Raw genomic sequence first — 16,559 nt, 5'->3', positions numbered from 1 at the left:
TAATTTGAACTCAGGATTAAATTTTCTTGGGAAAAATTTATTATAAAGATTAAAAAATAGTTTCTGTAAAATAATCATTTTTACGTGAGGAATGAACTGATGGATAATTATCATTCGAATTTAATGCCCTGTGCCAGTGGCAATTCATTTCCATAATTTATCGTGACTGTCGATCTCCTCATGTACTGTTTCCAGGAATCACTTCCGCTCTCTCGACCTCCACCTGTCGCTTTCTCACCACCGAATGCCCCTCCAATCTCTGCTCCACTGGTTCCAATATTCACGTTAACAATTCCACAGTCAGAGCCATGTGGACCGATCCACTGAAAAGTCAACAAATATTTATTTCTCATGTTGATTTTAAAATCTGGATTTCTCCAGATCTCCAGGCTGGGCATGGAAAATGATTTTATCACCTGGAAGACATTGGAGAGACTTTTAGTGAAGATTGAGCTGCTGAGCCCCTGCTCCACGTTATTATTCTGGGCAATTGCGTCTTCTATGGAATTCCCTTCCAAAATATAAACAATGGGGGCAAAAGTCTCGGATTGAATGACTTCCACGTCATTTTGAAGTCCTGAAATTATCGTCGGCTCGACGTAGAATCCTGGACGGTCTATTTGTTTACCACCGAATTCGATGGTTCCACCAGAAGCCACGGCTTCAGCAACTGTTGCCTGTCAAATTATTATCAACAATATAATTTTTCTCGTGACCTAGTTAATATTTTTTTCACGTAAAATCGAGATTTTTCCAACAGTTATCACGCACTTTGTAGTTGTCCACAGCTGTCTGATTGTGCAGAGGTCCATACAATGTGTTGTCCTCCAGTGGATCTCCAATCCTTGATAAAATACTTTGGAATGCAATTTTAAGTCTTCCGAGAAATTCGTCCTTGATTTTTGAGTGGAGGATCAATCTCCTGGTGGTGGTGCAACGTTGGCCAGCTGTTCCCACGCAGGAGAACACTGCAGCACGCACTGCCATCTCCAGATCTGCGTCACTGGCAACTGGAGGATTTAGAATCAAATTGATTGCGTGAAGATTTAAAAAAGAATTAAACAGTTTCTTCAGCATTTAATTTTCTGAATTTCTCAATTTTTAGGATTTTTAGATTACCTATAAGAGCGTTATTGCCTCCGAGTTCCAGGAGAGATTTTCCAAAGCGTTCCTGGACCTTCAGGGCGACCTCTCGACCGACTTTTGTGCTCCCCGTAAAGCTGACGAGGGGTAGACTGCGAAAAAATCATGGAGAACTCATGAAAAATAAAATTTCAGGAATAGAATTACAAATTTCGGTTTGTCTGCCTTGAAAAAGAAGATTTCCTCAGCTTTTTTGTTACCGTTTATCGTTCACTAAGACTTCCCCGACGTCAGCCCCACCGGTGACTAAGGCAAGGAGAGACCCGGGGATGCCATTGCGTTCAAGAACACCGGCGATGATTTTTGTCGTTGCTATTGAGACTAGGGGAGTCGTCGGTGAGCCTTTCCAGATGACTGCGTCACCGCAGACCATGGCGATTGCGCTGTTCCATCCGTACACCTGGTAACAGATTAATTTAGCACGGGAAAAAAATTGCCTGGAGACGCTGGACTCACAGCGATGGGGAAGTTGAAGGCGGAGATGACGCCGATGACTCCCAAGGGGTTCCACTTCTCCAAGAGCGCGTGGTTTTTTCTCTCCGATGGGAAGATACTCCCTGGAAGCATTCTGGAGAGGCCGACGGCGTAGTCGCAGACGTCGATATACTCCTGGACCTCGCCGATTCCCTCTGGGAGAATCTTTCCCATTTCGAGGGAGACCAGTTGACCCAGTGGTCGCAGGTTCTTCCGGAGTTCGTCGCCGATTTGGCGGACGATTTCACCGCGTGCTGGAGGTGGCAGGGATGCCCACTGAGGCCAGGCTTTTCTCGCCTCTGTTATCGCATTGCTCGCCTCCTGGGGGGTGGACTCCCGGATTTTTGCAATTGTCTTCCCCGAGGCCGGGCATATCGATTCTATCAGCTGGACACAAAAATGATCAGATCCACAAAAATCGTTTTTTTTATGATAAAAAAAATCAAAATAAAATAAAAAAATACAATGAAATTAAAATTATATTATAGAACTCATGCGCGTTTCTTGGTGGTTAATTATTAGTATTAATTGTATTAATGTATGCGTCGTTTATATTTTTAATTGAGGCCAGTGACGAAAAAAGTTATATCGGATTATCTAAAAAAAAAATACCTGTCCAGAACCGCCCCATCTGCCATCAAAAAGTCCTGGATTTTCCTGGGTAAGTCCCAACAGCTTCAAAAATCCATACCTCGAATCCGTAACTAAACCCCGACGACATTCAATCCTCTGAACTGCATTCAACAGCCTCGACATGTTGAATTTCAACTCTCAACTCACGAATCTCTCGGGGTTATCGAGTTCTCCTTATCTCCGAGGGTATTCTTATCACTCTCCCCCGACCGCTCGTTTCAGCAAAACAACTGATTCACTTTAAAAACCATTTTATTATTAAAAGTGGGAATTCATTATTAACAATTCATTATACATGATTACTCGGCAGTGAAGTGTCGAATGATTGATTTTCGTCGATGACGTGAAGTTTTTTCTCTGGAATTACAATTATCTAGATTATTTACACGGGCCTGCACATCTGATAGCACCGGAGATCTGATACCAGACGGAGGACTGACCTCGTCAGCGTTGGCTGATCCTGAAAATCAGTCAGTGAATAAATGAAAATATCTAACAACAATGATAATTAATAGAATTCTCAAACAAGTGCAGAAAAATTCCTCCGAAGGAATTCTAGAAGACTATTTAAATTCCTCTGAGTATCTCACCGTTGATTTATCAAATCCCTCCATGAGAGTCGCCCTCTGGACATCATCGAGTCCTTCACAACCACCGAGGAACGTCGGCAGGAAGTGACTGAAGAACCAGTTGATGTCGACCCCAGCTAAATTGTGAATGGCAACAGCGATGTCATCGGCGAGAAGATTATGTGATCTGTGAATCAAGACAGTGAAGAGAGCGACGAGAAATCTCTCCAGCAGATGATTCTTGAAGATCTCCTTCTGGTAGAGCCTCCACCTGGAATTGAGTGCCTCAAGGCTCTGAAGACTCTGTCTGAAGATATTGACATCTGACTGAAGAAGAGCCTGACCAAAAGCCTCGAGAATGGCGACTAGCTCCTCCTTGTGCTCGACATTCTCCTCCAGAGTTGCACCAAAGCTCCTGAGAACACCAGCACCATAAAAATACTGCCACCTGTGCATGAGAATTCCATGGAACAACCGAAGGAGAACGAGAGTTGTATCAGGATTGGCACTGAGATCTCCCCCAACAGCTGGCCACACGTGTCCAAGACAAAGTCCAGTGATTCCAGGGACAAATGCTTTGAAACCAGGAGATGGTGCCGACACCACGAGAATGAGAATCTCGAGTAGTTGATCGAGGGCAGGACCAGCACTAATGCTCTCAGCGCTGTATATCTGGAGCATACCCTGGACAGCACCCTGGATAAATTCAGCTCCCAATTGTTGCTGAAGAACGTGAAAGACAGAGTGGAGAAAATGCATAAGGGACTCACAGGCTTGAGACCTCACCACATGGGGAAGAATCTCCAGGGCTCTGGTGATGGTCTCCTGGAGGCACTCGTGGAGCAATTTTTTAATGCTCGTTGAGGAGGAGCAGCAGTCCTCGAGGAGTTGTTTCAGTGGTGTTATGGAGGTGCTGATAGTGACATCTGAGGGGATCTGGTGACCCAGGCCACCCAGGGGTGATGACAGGGTTGATATCATTGATGAAAGAAGACGGTGTCTCACAGCTCCATCGCCTGCCACCAGGACAATTCCATTGGCAAGCGCTCGTCTCAGGACTTTCACGGTTTCTACTCTCATTGGAGGGTAATTCTGGCAGGCTATTAGCTCCCTGAATCCCTGGTGTTCCCACAGGTTTGGCCTGAGTATTGCTGTGACACTCTGAAGGAGGTGAGCAGCTGAATGCACCAGATTGAGGGGAATTGAGGGCTCTGGCGATCGCGACGGTGATAACGCCCAGATGCACACCTGAATGCATCTCTCGGTGAAGCTCTCCCTGATTTTCTCAGGCTGTTTTGCCATCCAGTGGCACCAGGCCTGCAACGACGCCAGGAATTGCGAGTGCACCTCCACTAGGTCCAGGACAATTGCTGGGGGCTGGAGGGGTGGATGAAACAGATGATTGTTCTGGGCAAATGTGCAGGCGTCAAGTGTGTGATTCACTAGGTCCTCCACTGGGGACTTTGAGGTGTCCTGGGGATCGGTGAACAAAGAGTACAGGCGAGCCAGTGCCTGAGTAGTTGAAGCGAGGTCTCGGAGGTGCGAGTGAACAGTGGTAGCATCTGAATCCGAAAGAATTGTCACCTGGCCATGGGACACAGCTGATCCTAGCTCTCCGTAAATCGATATGTCTGCACTCCAGGATCTGTACAGCAGATTGAAGACTGGCAGGGGTGAGATATCGGCGACCCTCGCCAAGCACTCAATACTGCACCTGAGGAAGTGCTGCCACTCTGTCTCGTCGTTATCGTCGAGGGTCTCTGTGTCCAGATCTTTGAGATTTCTCCCTTCTACCTTGAAGGACATCCTGTTGAGGAGCTTCTCAGCGAATCCCAGGGCAATCGTCGAGTACCTCGACTGCGTCGACTCCAGGAGACAGCTCCACACCTCGAGGCACCTCAGGTACCCTGGGATCGAGGTATTCTGCTGGAATGTGTGGTGGTACAGCACCTCCAGGAGAACTACAACTGGAAATTTTGGACATGACTCCACCCTCTTCAGGTGATTCGTTACGAACAGCTGGAGGAACTCCGTTGTCTTCTCCAGGTAGCTCTCGTCAATGCTGTCCAGGCGTTCCATTATTTGAAATAATGTCACTCCATGATCAAAAATCTGCAGGAGAAGAGTTTCGGTTGTGCTGGGGGAGCAGGGACGATACAGGAGTTCGTTGATGGTCGTCATCGCCTGGACCACCATCTCCACTTGTCTCGAGTTCATGGAGTGATTGTACCTGGCGCAAGTAAATATCGCGTCGAGGAGATTCGGGGAAATGTGATCTGTGGGAACGATCCAACTGAACATGTGCCCCAAGACCTCTAGGGTGGCAATGCATATGTCATTACTTCCTATCGTCAGACCGTCAACATCGAGGAGTGATCGAGCTGGTGGTACACTCTGACCACCTGTTGGCGACGGTGGTGGAGTTACTGTTCCAGAACGTGTTTGGGACTTGATAGTTTCGGTTAAGAGAGCTGTGAGAGTATCAAGAGTCGTTGACACCTGAGCACTGAGCAGTCTAATGAGTTCAGTCTTCCTTTGAAGGGGCAGATCGTCTCTGGGTGTTGCAAGTTCCTCTGATGCTGTCCTCAGGTAGATGAGCCCCAGGAGTCTTGTCTGCTTGTGTCCCAAGAGTTGGAGAATGTTGGAGTAAAAGTCTGGGTAAAAATGGGGCCAGTCGTGCTTAGCAATGTCCACCACGAGCTTGACAATTTTATTCCTAACATATGGAGCAACTCCGTGCTCCAACGAGAGGGTGTAGAGTGTTGATCTTATGAGGGCGCGATCCTCCCAGGGAAGAATCGGCCAGCGTCGGCTGATCGTCGTCTCCAGGGTCGTCAGGGCGAACATACTGACAAAATGATTGTTAGTCGATGACAGGAAGTGCAGACACGGCCTCCAGGAGTTTATCTGGGACGTGAACTCGTGGAGGCTCTGCTCGATCGTTCGAATTCGTTCGTTCGTTGCATTTGAAGAGAAAAATTCGGTCATCAAGTGCTCCAGTCTCTGCAGGGCTGCTGCATCGTCCTGAAATTACATCGATGAATACATTTTTATTTATCATGAAATTAATCATCAATCAATTAATTATTGACTAATAATAATTCCTTGATGGGAGGATTTCACGTCGAGGGAATAACTTTTTTCATTCATTTTTTCAAGACAGTGGAAAAACCTCAAGAAATAAATAAATTGCGTTACCATTTTAACTGCGGACCACCGCTGGGCTATTTAATTATTAAAGAAATAAAAATGCAAAATCGAAGTCATTTAAAGTCACTATTTGGTAGTTAAAATACTGGGTCAAGTGGAGGAAGGTTAGATCTGGGTCTTGGCAGATGTCAAAATCATCAAAAAAGAGAATTTCTCTTTTATCTTCATTGCCCTCTGGGAGAACAAATTATGGGACTCTATCGATAAAATCGGTTTTTGGTGAAGTGAGTGGAGTGAACCATGTGGTTTCTGTGAATTAGTAAATAAAAATTAATTTTCATCGAGAAATTTTCCGGATTTTATTAGAAAATGGGGCGAAAAGCTAAATTCGACGAGAAAATTGTCCCCAGTGGTCCTGGGAGGAAGACTAAAAAACAGAAGGACCCGGTGTTCTCGAAGGAATTGATCGGTGAGGAAATTGTAATGTTTGGCTGTAGGTTAGACTAGTTTGATTATTTAATTTTCGATTTTCAGAGAAAGCCGATAAGAAATTGAGTCACAAGCAGAAGCAGAGGGCACGTAAAAGACAGGCCAAGAGAACCGAGAGGGAGGAGAGAAAAAATGAATCCAGAGTGAAAAAAGCAAAAATTGAAGACTGCGACGAGGTGAGGAATATTTTAAATCCAATTGCCCTGATTATCCATCGTAGCCGTTCAAATTATCTGAATCAAATCTTTGATTGTCAATATTGCTCTCAAAATCAAATTTAAGATCAAATTTTTCTGTATTAAAACCCTGAACTAAACTTTTCAGGCCCCTGAAACAGATTCAGACTCTGAGGATGGCCCAGTGTCATCTCAACCAGGAGCATTCGTGCTACGAAAGCCGTCATCCTCATCAGAATCCGAGGAAGACCCAGAGGAAGATGCAGAGGGATCGACCGACGAAACAGATCTTCTACCAATCGAACGAGAATCCAAAAAGCTGAAGGCAAAGATGTCAGAGGACGCCGCCCTGGAGGCAGCAGAGACATCAGAAATGGTGTCTCAATGTGTCTTCGAGTTCCCCTCAGAGTCAGAGCTCCAGGAGACGACGAGCATCAAAGACATTCAGAATCGAATAAAAGACGTGGTGATGGTGTTGAATGACTTTAAACGTTTCAGGGATGTCAACAGACCCCGCTCTGATTACCTGAATCTCTTGAAGTCCGATCTGTGCACCTACTACAGCTACAACCTCTTCCTCATCGAGAAACTCATGCAGATATTTTCCCTGAGTGAATTACTGGAGTTCCTGGAGGCCTCGGAGGTCCAGCGACCCATGACTATTCGCACAAATACTCTGAGGACTCGCCGGAGGGATCTCGCCCAGGCCCTCATCAACAGGGGAGTCAACCTCGATCCCATTGGCAAATGGACGAAAGTTGGACTCGTCGTGTACTCATCTCAGGTACCCATGGGGGCAACACCCGAGTATCTCGCTGGACATTACATCCTCCAGGGGGCATCCAGCTTTCTACCTGTTATGGCACTCGAGCCCAAGGAGAATGAGAGAATTCTCGATATGTGTGCAGCACCTGGGGGCAAATCGTCTCACATCGCTGCTCTCATGAAGAACACTGGGGTATTGTTCTCCAATGATGTTAATCAGGATCGTGTCAAGGCCGTTATTGGAAACTTTCACAGACTTGGAATTGTCAACTCTGTTATCTGCTGTCATGATGGCAGGAAGATCCCTGGAGTCATCAAGGTATTGTAGAGAATTATAGAGAATTTAATTAAAAAAATACAGAACACATTTTTTTTTTCAATAAAAAATGGAATAAAAATGAAATAATGAAAATTGTTGATTTATATTTTTAGGGATTTGACAGAGTTCTTCTGGATGCCCCCTGCACTGGGACTGGTGTCGTAGCCAAGGACCCCAGTGTCAAGACGAATAAAGATGAAGTGGATGTCCAGAGATGCTGCACTCTTCAGAGGGAACTTCTCCTCGCGGCCATCGACGCTGTCAATGCAAAATCAGAGGCTGGAGTTATCGTTTACTCCACGTGTTCTATTCTCCCTGAGGAAAACGAATGGATTGTCGATTATGCACTCAAGAAAAGGGACGTTAAAGTGGTGCCCACTGGTCTTGAATTTGGAGAGGAGGGATTTGTGAATTACAGACAGCACCGATTCCATCCCTCTCTCAAACTCACGAGGAGATTTTACCCCCATGTACACAATATGGACGGATTTTTCGTGGCAAAACTCAAGAAATTCTCGAATATTATTCCAAAAAAGGCAGAAGAGAGTCAGCCTGAGGGGGTTTAGGGGTTTATTATTTTTTTTTACATCTTTTACATGCTGTACAGAAGGAACTTCAGTGGAAGAAGATGCTCTTCAGCTGTTTCTCGCAGAGACGTTTCACCTCGTCTGGAAAAATATTAATTCGTGTTTTTTAATTGATTTCATTCATGATGACAGATAACTCTCTAGACAAACGATGAAATTAAATGAGACGAATCCAATATTTTTTCAATTATCGAGAAAACTATCGATTTCAAGGGAAAATTGTGAAGGACTTTTATGTAGCTGAATAAATTGCCGGCGAAAAAGCTCTTTTCATCTTTTCTCCCAGAGGCAATTGTTTTTCAGTTTAACTGCAGTTTAGATTTTTAAATATTAATCTATAATTAATTAAACTGTGAAATTGGATTTTTCTTTTATTATTGCACTGTCGAATCGATTGTGATTGATGAATATAAATAAATGACCGATTATAGATAGTTTATTTTTATATTTACCATCGATTTCGATCATAATCGCATTTTTCTGTTGAATGACGACGAAGAATTCCCGCAGATTGGAGAGTTTTCCGACGACCCAGTAGTCGCTCATCGTCTTGATAACGACCTCACCAGCTTCCTTGAGTTTATTCGTGTCACTATGGATGTCAGTGATTATCCTTAATGCCTCCGGAGTCGTCAGAACGTTGGAGACACGTCTGTTGTCTAGATGAATTGTGCTCTTGTATGCTAGATTCAGTTTGTTGAAGTATAAGTATTTGGGTGTGGACTCTCCAAGATCGGGCACGTGCTTGGAGCACTGCTCTGCCACTGAGCTCACCAGGGTAGTCAGCTGGGGGCCCAGGAAGGCGTCCAAGCTCTTCAGGTAGCTGATCAAAAGACCTGTGGAGCCTTGGAAAGGCAAAAAAAAAAAATGGCATTGACGTCAAATTTCGTACTGGGATCGCCAGATATTTTTATTCGACGGTGAAAATCATTGAGAGTGTAATTAAAAACAATAAAATGGACTTACTGTCAATAAATAGACAAATCGTTGCACTCAAGGCACTGTAGACTACTAAATACAAGGGTGTGGGTGTTGTAGAGTAGTTTATGAAGACTATTGGAGACTTTGCTATTCCAATCGATTCACTCATGCTCGAGGCACCCGTTACAAATCTAATTCGAAGCGAAAATAATTGTTTTAGACATTTATCCTACTGCAATTAATTAATTGACAGATAAAAATGCAAAGGAACGACTGAAGTCAGTCAACAGTTGCGACTTTGGCATTTATTTCTGGATCCATGAGGGATAGCGAAATTTTTGTCAAAATCTTTTTTATAGCTCTTATTGTGCTCTATAAAAAAGGTAATGACGAAAATTTTGGTATTTCTTCTAAATTTTGAGATATCTTTGATACTTCGTACTTTCCATAATGAGAGCTGGTGAATGGAGATGCCGAGTTCCTGGGCATCGAGCCTCCATGGAGTTCCTTTTCGAGATGAGCAGGTAGCAACGTCGATACGAGGTAATTATAAACGACCTGCATGTCTTCAGGTTCCAACCCACTCCTGAAATGCATAATCTGGTGAATAAAAATTCATTTGATCCTTAATTCGAATAATTACCAGACGAGTTGATCGTTGTAGAGGAATGCTGTGTACTTGACATGTGGGAATGTAGCTTCTATGAGATTCATGAAGCACTGGACCCTCAGGAAGGTGCCCTTGTCCAGAGGAAGAAACTGGAGACCCTGGAAAATATCCAGGATGTCTCGGTGATTCAGTTTAAGGGTGAGCAAGTGCTCGGAGAAGAAGTAGTCGAGCTTGTGCTTCAGGAGAGTCACTGAACCACAGCCTGGATCCTTCAGAATCGTCTCGAATGATCCCATGAACAATCTGAATCTCGTGTAGGCTTGTTTCATTATTGCAAGACACACTGGACTCGACACCTCGTCCTGCTGGTACTCCGTGTACTCATTGCCATCTTTTGTTTTTAATAAATAGGGAACCCCGACAATCTAAAATCCATAATTTTTTCATCACCACAAAAATATCACAGATTTTTTACAATACATTTGATTTTCTGTACAATAATACGTATAATAATACGTATCAATATTTAAAAAAAAAATCATGGCATCAAATAATTAATTAGAAAAATCTAGTTATGTTGACGAGAATTTCATAGAAAGCTCGATGAAATTATTTCCAGAGAAGAATGGGGTTTTTTCTTACTAAATTTTTAATACATCTGTGATAATGAGAGATAATTACCATGACCATCCAGAAATCAGGCTCTGGCTGATAATAAATCTGCCTGGTTTTGTGCGTGTGACAGTAATCACACGTCTGTCCTGGATTAAAAGACCTGAAAACCGCCAATAATTAAATTTCCATAATCAATATTCATTTAAATCCTTAAAAAGGTAATTAAATTTACTCAGTGAATTTAATGATGGCCTCACTCAGGCCAATGTTTTTGATCTTCGTGTCGACGTCAGTTTTCTCGGGGTAATAATACAAGATCTTCTTCTCCTCCTGAAGAAAAAAGAGAATAATTGTTACATTCGATTGTTACTGGTTTTTTTTTTACATTTTCTTTACCTCCCCTTCCTTTTTAGCGTAAGTCCCATTGAATACGTAGAAATGGTCTAGTGTGATTTCAGGTTTAGACGTCATATTGGATTTTATTGTTTAAATCATGTCTTCTGGTACTCGATAATTAAATTGCATTTTGACAGCTAACCTCAAGCCACTCCGACTGATTTCACTCTTTCTTCTCTCTCACTGGGAATTCCCTCACCCCTCAAATCACTCTTTTCTCCCCACTTCGATGAACATATGATTGGGATTAGTGGAAGGGGGAAATTCATTTTTTTTTTATTATCTCGAAACTGACAGTAGAAAGAAATTGATTTTATTTCGATTTGTTAATTATTGGGAAATTCTGGAGGACTGACTAATTGTCTTCTGTATTTTTTTTAATGAAAAAAAAAAATTATGATCACGTATTTTTTGCACTTTCCAATATTTTGAAAGAGGATTTTTGAAAAAGAAAGAATTTCTGGAATTAATACAATGTAATAACAATGTAATATGATGTATAAGTAATTAATACATGAATAAATATATATTATCTCTTTTATGTTTCCAAATTGACTCCCAAAGGAATCCCAATGAATATGTACATAATCCATTAAATTCATACTAGTCTATATACAATTTCAACAATTTTCATCATCTAAAATTCAATTAGAGTTATAATCCCATGTACTGAGGCGAGGATGACAAATTATTCCTCACAGATGCGCTTTTCTTAGAGTCTTCACTGGGATGATCTCTGAAAAATAAATGAAACCATTAAACACATGCTCTTCTATTCTCCGGGATTATTTGATTATTTTAGAAAAATCCTCAGAGGTTTTTACAATAAATTGTTGAATGAACCTCACCCAAAGAATGGCATGAGGGAGATGAGGGTCTGCTTGGTGGGTCGCATGATGAAAGCTGGAGAGCACTGGGCGAGTCTCCCAACGACTCGCCTGAGCCACTGCTGGAGCTTCTGCCTCCTGTCCTCAACAAATTTGGCATCCTTATTGCCAATTGTCTTCTTTGGGGGAAATTCAAAGGTCGTGACAATCGCGTCGTGCTTCTTCAGGTCACGATGGAGTGCATAAAACTGGGCATATCTTCGATATATATTCCACTCAATATCCCTGATCCTCACGTATATCTAAAATTTATTAAAATAATAAATTAATACGTGGATTACAGGATAAATGATTTCTATTCCCATCACTTTACATTTTTAATTCAGCCTTGTGATTGAATAAATTATTTTCCAGAGTTATGCAAATTTGTCAATTAAACAGAAAAGTTGGGAATGAAAAGGATTTGTGGGAGTTGCTTACCTGATAGACGTGATGGACATCGGAGTTCTGGCCAGTGAGGAAGGCACTGGGAATCCAGATGTGAATGAGACAAGTCCCTCCCTCGTAATTCTCGTTGAGAGGTCCTCTGAGGCACTCGAGTTCAGCCTGAAGTCTCCGGACGAGATTTTCCCTGTTCCCGAGTTGCATTGTGAGTCGATTATTAAACTCCATGAGTTCAGCGTGCATTTCAGCTACCTGGACGAGCTTCTCTTGGTACTGCTGTGCCTCGAAATGATAATCCAGTCCCTCATCACTGCCCTGTCCCGAGTCAGAGTCTCTCCTGAGCATCTGGACAGCAGTCACGTACTTCCTGAGCTGCTGCCTGAGAAGTTCATTCTCTCTGTTCAACGCCTGCAGCTGGAGCTCATGTCTCTCGAGATAATTCTGATGCTGTCTCTGGAGTCTGGCGAGCTGGAGACGACTGGTGACAGCATCCTCCCTGGAATTCTCGAGGACCTCTCCCATGGCAATCAGTCGAGTTCTGAGGGCTTCGATCCCCAGCTCCCCAGGATCGAGATGGGGATCGAGACCAAGGGGCTCAGTCGCCTCGATGGCGGGCTCAGGGTCGAGATCTGATTTGAGGGACTCGAGGTAATTTGAGGAGACGAAATCGTCGAGGGTCTGGTCCAGGGGTGAAACTGGGAGTAATCCCCCCAGACTAACGTCTGTCAGGGGTGTGAGCACCCTGGAGTCCTCCTGGGTTGCCTCAGAGGGTTGCGAACTCTTCTGATCCTGCAACAACTCCTCACAGGCGACTCCAGGTGATGAAAGACCTGAAAACTCCCCTGGGGGATCTATTTCCCCTGAATTGCGGTTCTGGGGAGTCCCTGAGGGCACTGTGGCACCTGGAGGAGCTCTTCCAGAAAACGTCGGCGAAGAGCCCTTGACTCCAGGAGGACTGGTCCCTGAGGGATTCCCTGGATTTCCCTGTAATGACGAAAGAGGCTTTCTCTCCACAGAATTTTCCTGGGCTGGGGTTTCTGGGGGAATCACCATCTCCTGGGGGGCCTCTTGAATCCCAGGGGAGTTCAGACACGTGGGGGGAGCACTCAGGGACATGCAACCATTGATACTGTCGCTGTCAGAGGAAATGTCGTCGTCGAACGAGATTATGTGAGTTGGGACTCGTCTTCTGGGGCGTCCCGACGACTCCCCAGGATTTATTATCGATGATGAAATAATGGGTTCACTCTGGCAGCCATTGCGACGATCCAGCGATGAAATCCTCTCGTCCAGGTCCTCATTATCAATCCTGATTGCGAAGACTATTGTACCCAGGCCTGCAGCAACATTTGGAAGGAGTTGACTTCGTTCCTGGTCAAGGAGAAATGACCAGTCCTCGTAGAATGGATGGAGTGTGTCGCTGTTTATTATCGAGTGGAGGTGACGCTCCAGGGAACGCTCGTTCAGGGCTGCACGGAGCCATGCACGACCTCGCCCGTAATCTGTGTGAACTTTTCTCAGGATGCTGAAACGCTCCTGCTCGTGCCACGTCAGCTGTTCTTTTATGCAGGGCCAGAATGCCGGCTCTGGGGGCGATTTCGGGGTGCCTGACACCAGGTCTGAGACGTGCCTGAAGCAGGGAGTAATTCAAATTCAGGATTTTTAAAAATGATCTTTTTATGAATATTTAGGAAATTATAAATTTTCGATTTCACTAAATTTTCCATTTTCAATGGATAAAATAATTATTAAATAATCAATGATTAAGAATGCCTTGAATTGAATTGAATCGGATATCGATTGAATTCCGATGGAGTTTATCATGTAAATGTGAATTTTTGAGATGACAAAGTTAATGAGAGGATGAATATTTTATTGATAATACCGAAGTGCTAAATTGAGCTTGTCAATCCCCTTTGTTTTCAATCCATGACGAAGAATTGCCTCAAAGGCCTGACACAATTTGGAGACGCATTGATCTGACTCAGTGGCCAGCTCCATTCTACCCCCGAATCTCACGTGACAGGATTTAGCTGCCCCCAGGACCTCCTCCTGGAGCTTCTGCCTGTCAGCCCCATGGTTTACTTCTGGAGGAGTTTCCGAAGGATTCGGCACCATCGCTGACATCATACGAAGAGCCTAACACAAAAAATCCTATTTCTCTCACTACCTAAACATTAATATTTTCAATTTACAATGATAACCAAAAAAATTAGGAAAAAAAAAAAATTTTAATTCAGCAAATAATTTTCTGATTTGGCCAAGAAAATTGGGAGTTGAAAGAGGAAAATTTATCGATTTCCTGTGATTTTTCTCGTGAGTTCCTCGAGAAATTGGAAACCTGTTGTCAAATTCTTTCATTTTCCTCGTCATAAATCAATAAAAAACGTTTACCATTTATTCTCGGTGTGATCAACGGCAGCAATAAATGTCCTTGATGTCCAGTGTCTCTAATCAAAGGCCATGTGTTTCCCACATTCGTCACCTTTTTCCCCCGAGAAAAATACGCAGCTTATTGTGACAATCAATGATCAAGCATTATTTTACAAGTGAGATCAATATGAGCTGAAAAATTTCTCAATTCCCTCGTGAATTTCACTCTCTCTTCAGCTCGATCGTCTGTCAAGGCCTTCTGGGCAGGCGGAACTGGATGAAACTGTCAGTCTGTCAAACACCAGTGACTCCCACGGGAAAACCTCCCACTGTCAATTTTCCCTCGAAATTCGACAACAATTGGCACTGAACACTGATTTTCCGATGGCTTGACAGCCATACACGAGAAAATTGTGACTGATTTTTGCCCGCTGAGGGGCAGATCATCTGCATCTGCCCCGAAGAGGATTGACTAAAGTAGAGGCCATGAAGAATAGAGTAAGGAGGCCGAACAGTAGTGGGAGAATTTTCTAAATGTGTGCCACAAAGTGGTCAAGGAATGTAGTTCCTCTAGATAGCACCGTATAGCGCTGACGTCGCTCGGGTCTCACATGTACATAATAGATGTTTCATGTATTGGTGCCCTGATGTGATTTGAGAATTGTATTCATGCAGTGTTATTATTGTTAAATTGGCCGATTAGATGTTTTTTTATTCACGCTAAAATAGTTAAAAGTTATTGGTGAGAACAAAGATGAGGAGGGTGTGTGCATTTCCTGGTTGTAAATCAGGAGCAGCAAATGATAAAAGACACAATAAATCGGGTGGAGTGCGTAATAAAAGTTTATTTAAATTTCCACATCAGGTTTGTATTAATATTCGTTTTTCCACATGAGCTGCTAGGAATTGCAGTACAGAAGAAGGCGAGTTACTACATAATCTGTCTTATAATCGGCAAAATGGACAAAATGTTACAATTGCGTTGAAAGTGTTAAATCTACGGAAAAGAGCAATCACAGCAATGCATTAATTTCAATGTTATCACGTGGATATTTGATATATCCTTCAGCAGATTTAGTGCAATTGGTTGAAAAAATGGAAAAGAAGGTGTTGAAAACAGTAAATTCCACCGGCATTAACTGTGATACAGTTTTTCACATTAGTTATGCTCTTCAAGAGACGTCGCTTCCACTAGTTGGGTGCACTGAGCATAAGAAATCGTTCACTACGCAAATTATGAAATTTTTCATAAGAGTACGAGCAGACTTCTTGGCAAGAAGATTCAACAAACTCCATTCTGCTAACAAATTGAAGACTCGTAAATGTAGGAAGGACTCAAAGCTTTAAAAATGTTAGTTATATACCAAAGAGACTTTTATAAACTAGCAATAATTATCTAAACTTCATGTTGCATAATAAACATTTATTGGTGAGATTATTTTTATTACAATGATTATTTTTACAATTCCTTTCACAAAATTGAAACTACGGACAATAATTATGCAATATCCAAACGAAGAATGTTGGATTAAACCGGAATGGGATGTTAATTTATTATATACAATTTTTTCATCATTCCAGGAGTCTTCATTCTATAATTTTACTCCATTCAAAAGCTTTATGATACCCGATACATTCTCCACGGATTGAACTTTATCAAATGTTATCCATGGTATTGATTTATTTTTATAAGTTATGTTAACTTCTAAATTGTTTTCTACGATAATTCGCATGCCCTCTCTATAATTGTCCAATATTTCAACAAAAAAAACGCAATCTTCGTATCTTACATCAGCCCAATTGCGTGGTTTTTCGACCGATTTTATATTATTGTATAAGTCCTGGAAAGTAAATTTTAGAGTAGTGCAATCATGCAGTTGTTGAATTCTTGAATTATTCGCCATGTTAATCACTGGAGCAGATTTGTGACAATAATATACAATTAATCGTTACTAATAGTGACTATTATCTACAATTCATACGTCTTATCTACAAATATAACATTGAATTTACATTTCTAGAATATTAGTTACAAATTTCACGATGCAATGCTTCAAATCACGATGAC

General features: G+C 42.6%; 5 protein-coding genes across 8 annotated transcripts; 1 reads left to right on the top strand and 4 right to left on the bottom strand.

Annotated features, from left to right (window-relative positions):
- Positions 1-16: 16 nt before the first annotated feature.
- On the bottom strand, positions 17-2,463 carry Aldh7A1 (aldehyde dehydrogenase 7 family member A1). Its single transcript, XM_011310400.1, has 7 exons — positions 2,230-2,463; positions 1,600-2,004; positions 1,344-1,543; positions 1,120-1,235; positions 772-1,010; positions 417-677; positions 17-323 (listed from the first exon to the last, which is right to left on the bottom strand). The coding sequence occupies exons 1-7, from the start codon at positions 2,371-2,373 to the stop codon at positions 111-113; spliced, it is 1,578 nt and encodes a 525-aa protein (XP_011308702.1). The 5' UTR covers positions 2,374-2,463; the 3' UTR covers positions 17-110.
- Positions 2,409-6,172, bottom strand: ebo (ellipsoid body open). 3 transcript variants are annotated; one of them, XR_892484.1, is made up of 4 exons: positions 6,018-6,172; positions 2,841-5,843; positions 2,546-2,710; positions 2,409-2,488 (listed from the first exon to the last, which is right to left on the bottom strand). XR_892484.1 is itself a non-coding variant. In XM_011310401.1 (3 exons), the coding sequence occupies exons 1-3, from the start codon at positions 6,018-6,020 to the stop codon at positions 2,633-2,635; spliced, it is 3,084 nt and encodes a 1,027-aa protein (XP_011308703.1). In that variant the 5' UTR covers positions 6,021-6,172; the 3' UTR covers positions 2,485-2,632. The 3 variants fall into 3 exon arrangements, 1 of the variants encoding a protein (XP_011308703.1); XR_892483.1 differs by having other exon boundaries at positions 2,418-2,488; positions 2,554-2,710; XM_011310401.1 differs by having other exon boundaries at positions 2,485-2,710.
- A 72-nt stretch (positions 6,173-6,244) lies between these two features.
- Positions 6,245-8,739, top strand: LOC105269839 (probable 28S rRNA (cytosine(4447)-C(5))-methyltransferase). Its single transcript, XM_011310398.1, has 4 exons — positions 6,245-6,438; positions 6,504-6,634; positions 6,783-7,718; positions 7,832-8,739. The coding sequence occupies exons 1-4, from the start codon at positions 6,339-6,341 to the stop codon at positions 8,282-8,284; spliced, it is 1,620 nt and encodes a 539-aa protein (XP_011308700.1). The 5' UTR covers positions 6,245-6,338; the 3' UTR covers positions 8,285-8,739.
- Ccz1 (vacuolar fusion protein CCZ1) lies at positions 8,295-11,060 on the bottom strand. The gene is made up of 8 exons (XM_011310399.1): positions 10,848-11,060; positions 10,684-10,781; positions 10,518-10,611; positions 9,870-10,261; positions 9,669-9,812; positions 9,272-9,417; positions 8,758-9,150; positions 8,295-8,386 (listed from the first exon to the last, which is right to left on the bottom strand). Exons 1-8 carry the CDS (start codon positions 10,920-10,922, stop codon positions 8,334-8,336), a joined length of 1,395 nt encoding a protein of 464 aa, XP_011308701.1. The 5' UTR covers positions 10,923-11,060; the 3' UTR covers positions 8,295-8,333.
- A 291-nt stretch (positions 11,061-11,351) lies between these two features.
- Positions 11,352-14,998, bottom strand: LOC105269838 (sorting nexin-29). 2 transcript variants are annotated; one of them, XM_011310396.1, is made up of 5 exons: positions 14,513-14,998; positions 14,004-14,257; positions 12,155-13,748; positions 11,696-11,976; positions 11,352-11,583 (listed from the first exon to the last, which is right to left on the bottom strand). In XM_011310396.1, the coding sequence occupies exons 1-5, from the start codon at positions 14,513-14,515 to the stop codon at positions 11,502-11,504; spliced, it is 2,214 nt and encodes a 737-aa protein (XP_011308698.1). In that variant the 5' UTR covers positions 14,516-14,998; the 3' UTR covers positions 11,352-11,501. The 2 variants fall into 2 exon arrangements, with proteins under 2 accessions (XP_011308698.1, XP_011308699.1); XM_011310397.1 differs by having other exon boundaries at positions 11,496-11,583; positions 11,672-11,976.
- Positions 14,999-16,559: the final 1,561 nt, after the last annotated feature.

Source organism: Fopius arisanus, unplaced genomic scaffold, assembly GCF_000806365.1.
Source record: "Fopius arisanus strain USDA-PBARC FA_bdor unplaced genomic scaffold, ASM80636v1 scaffold00075, whole genome shotgun sequence".
NCBI lineage: Eukaryota > Metazoa > Arthropoda > Insecta > Hymenoptera > Braconidae > Fopius > Fopius arisanus.
The sequence above is the reverse complement of the archived record's forward strand: the minus strand, read 5'-3'. Positions and strand labels throughout refer to the sequence as shown.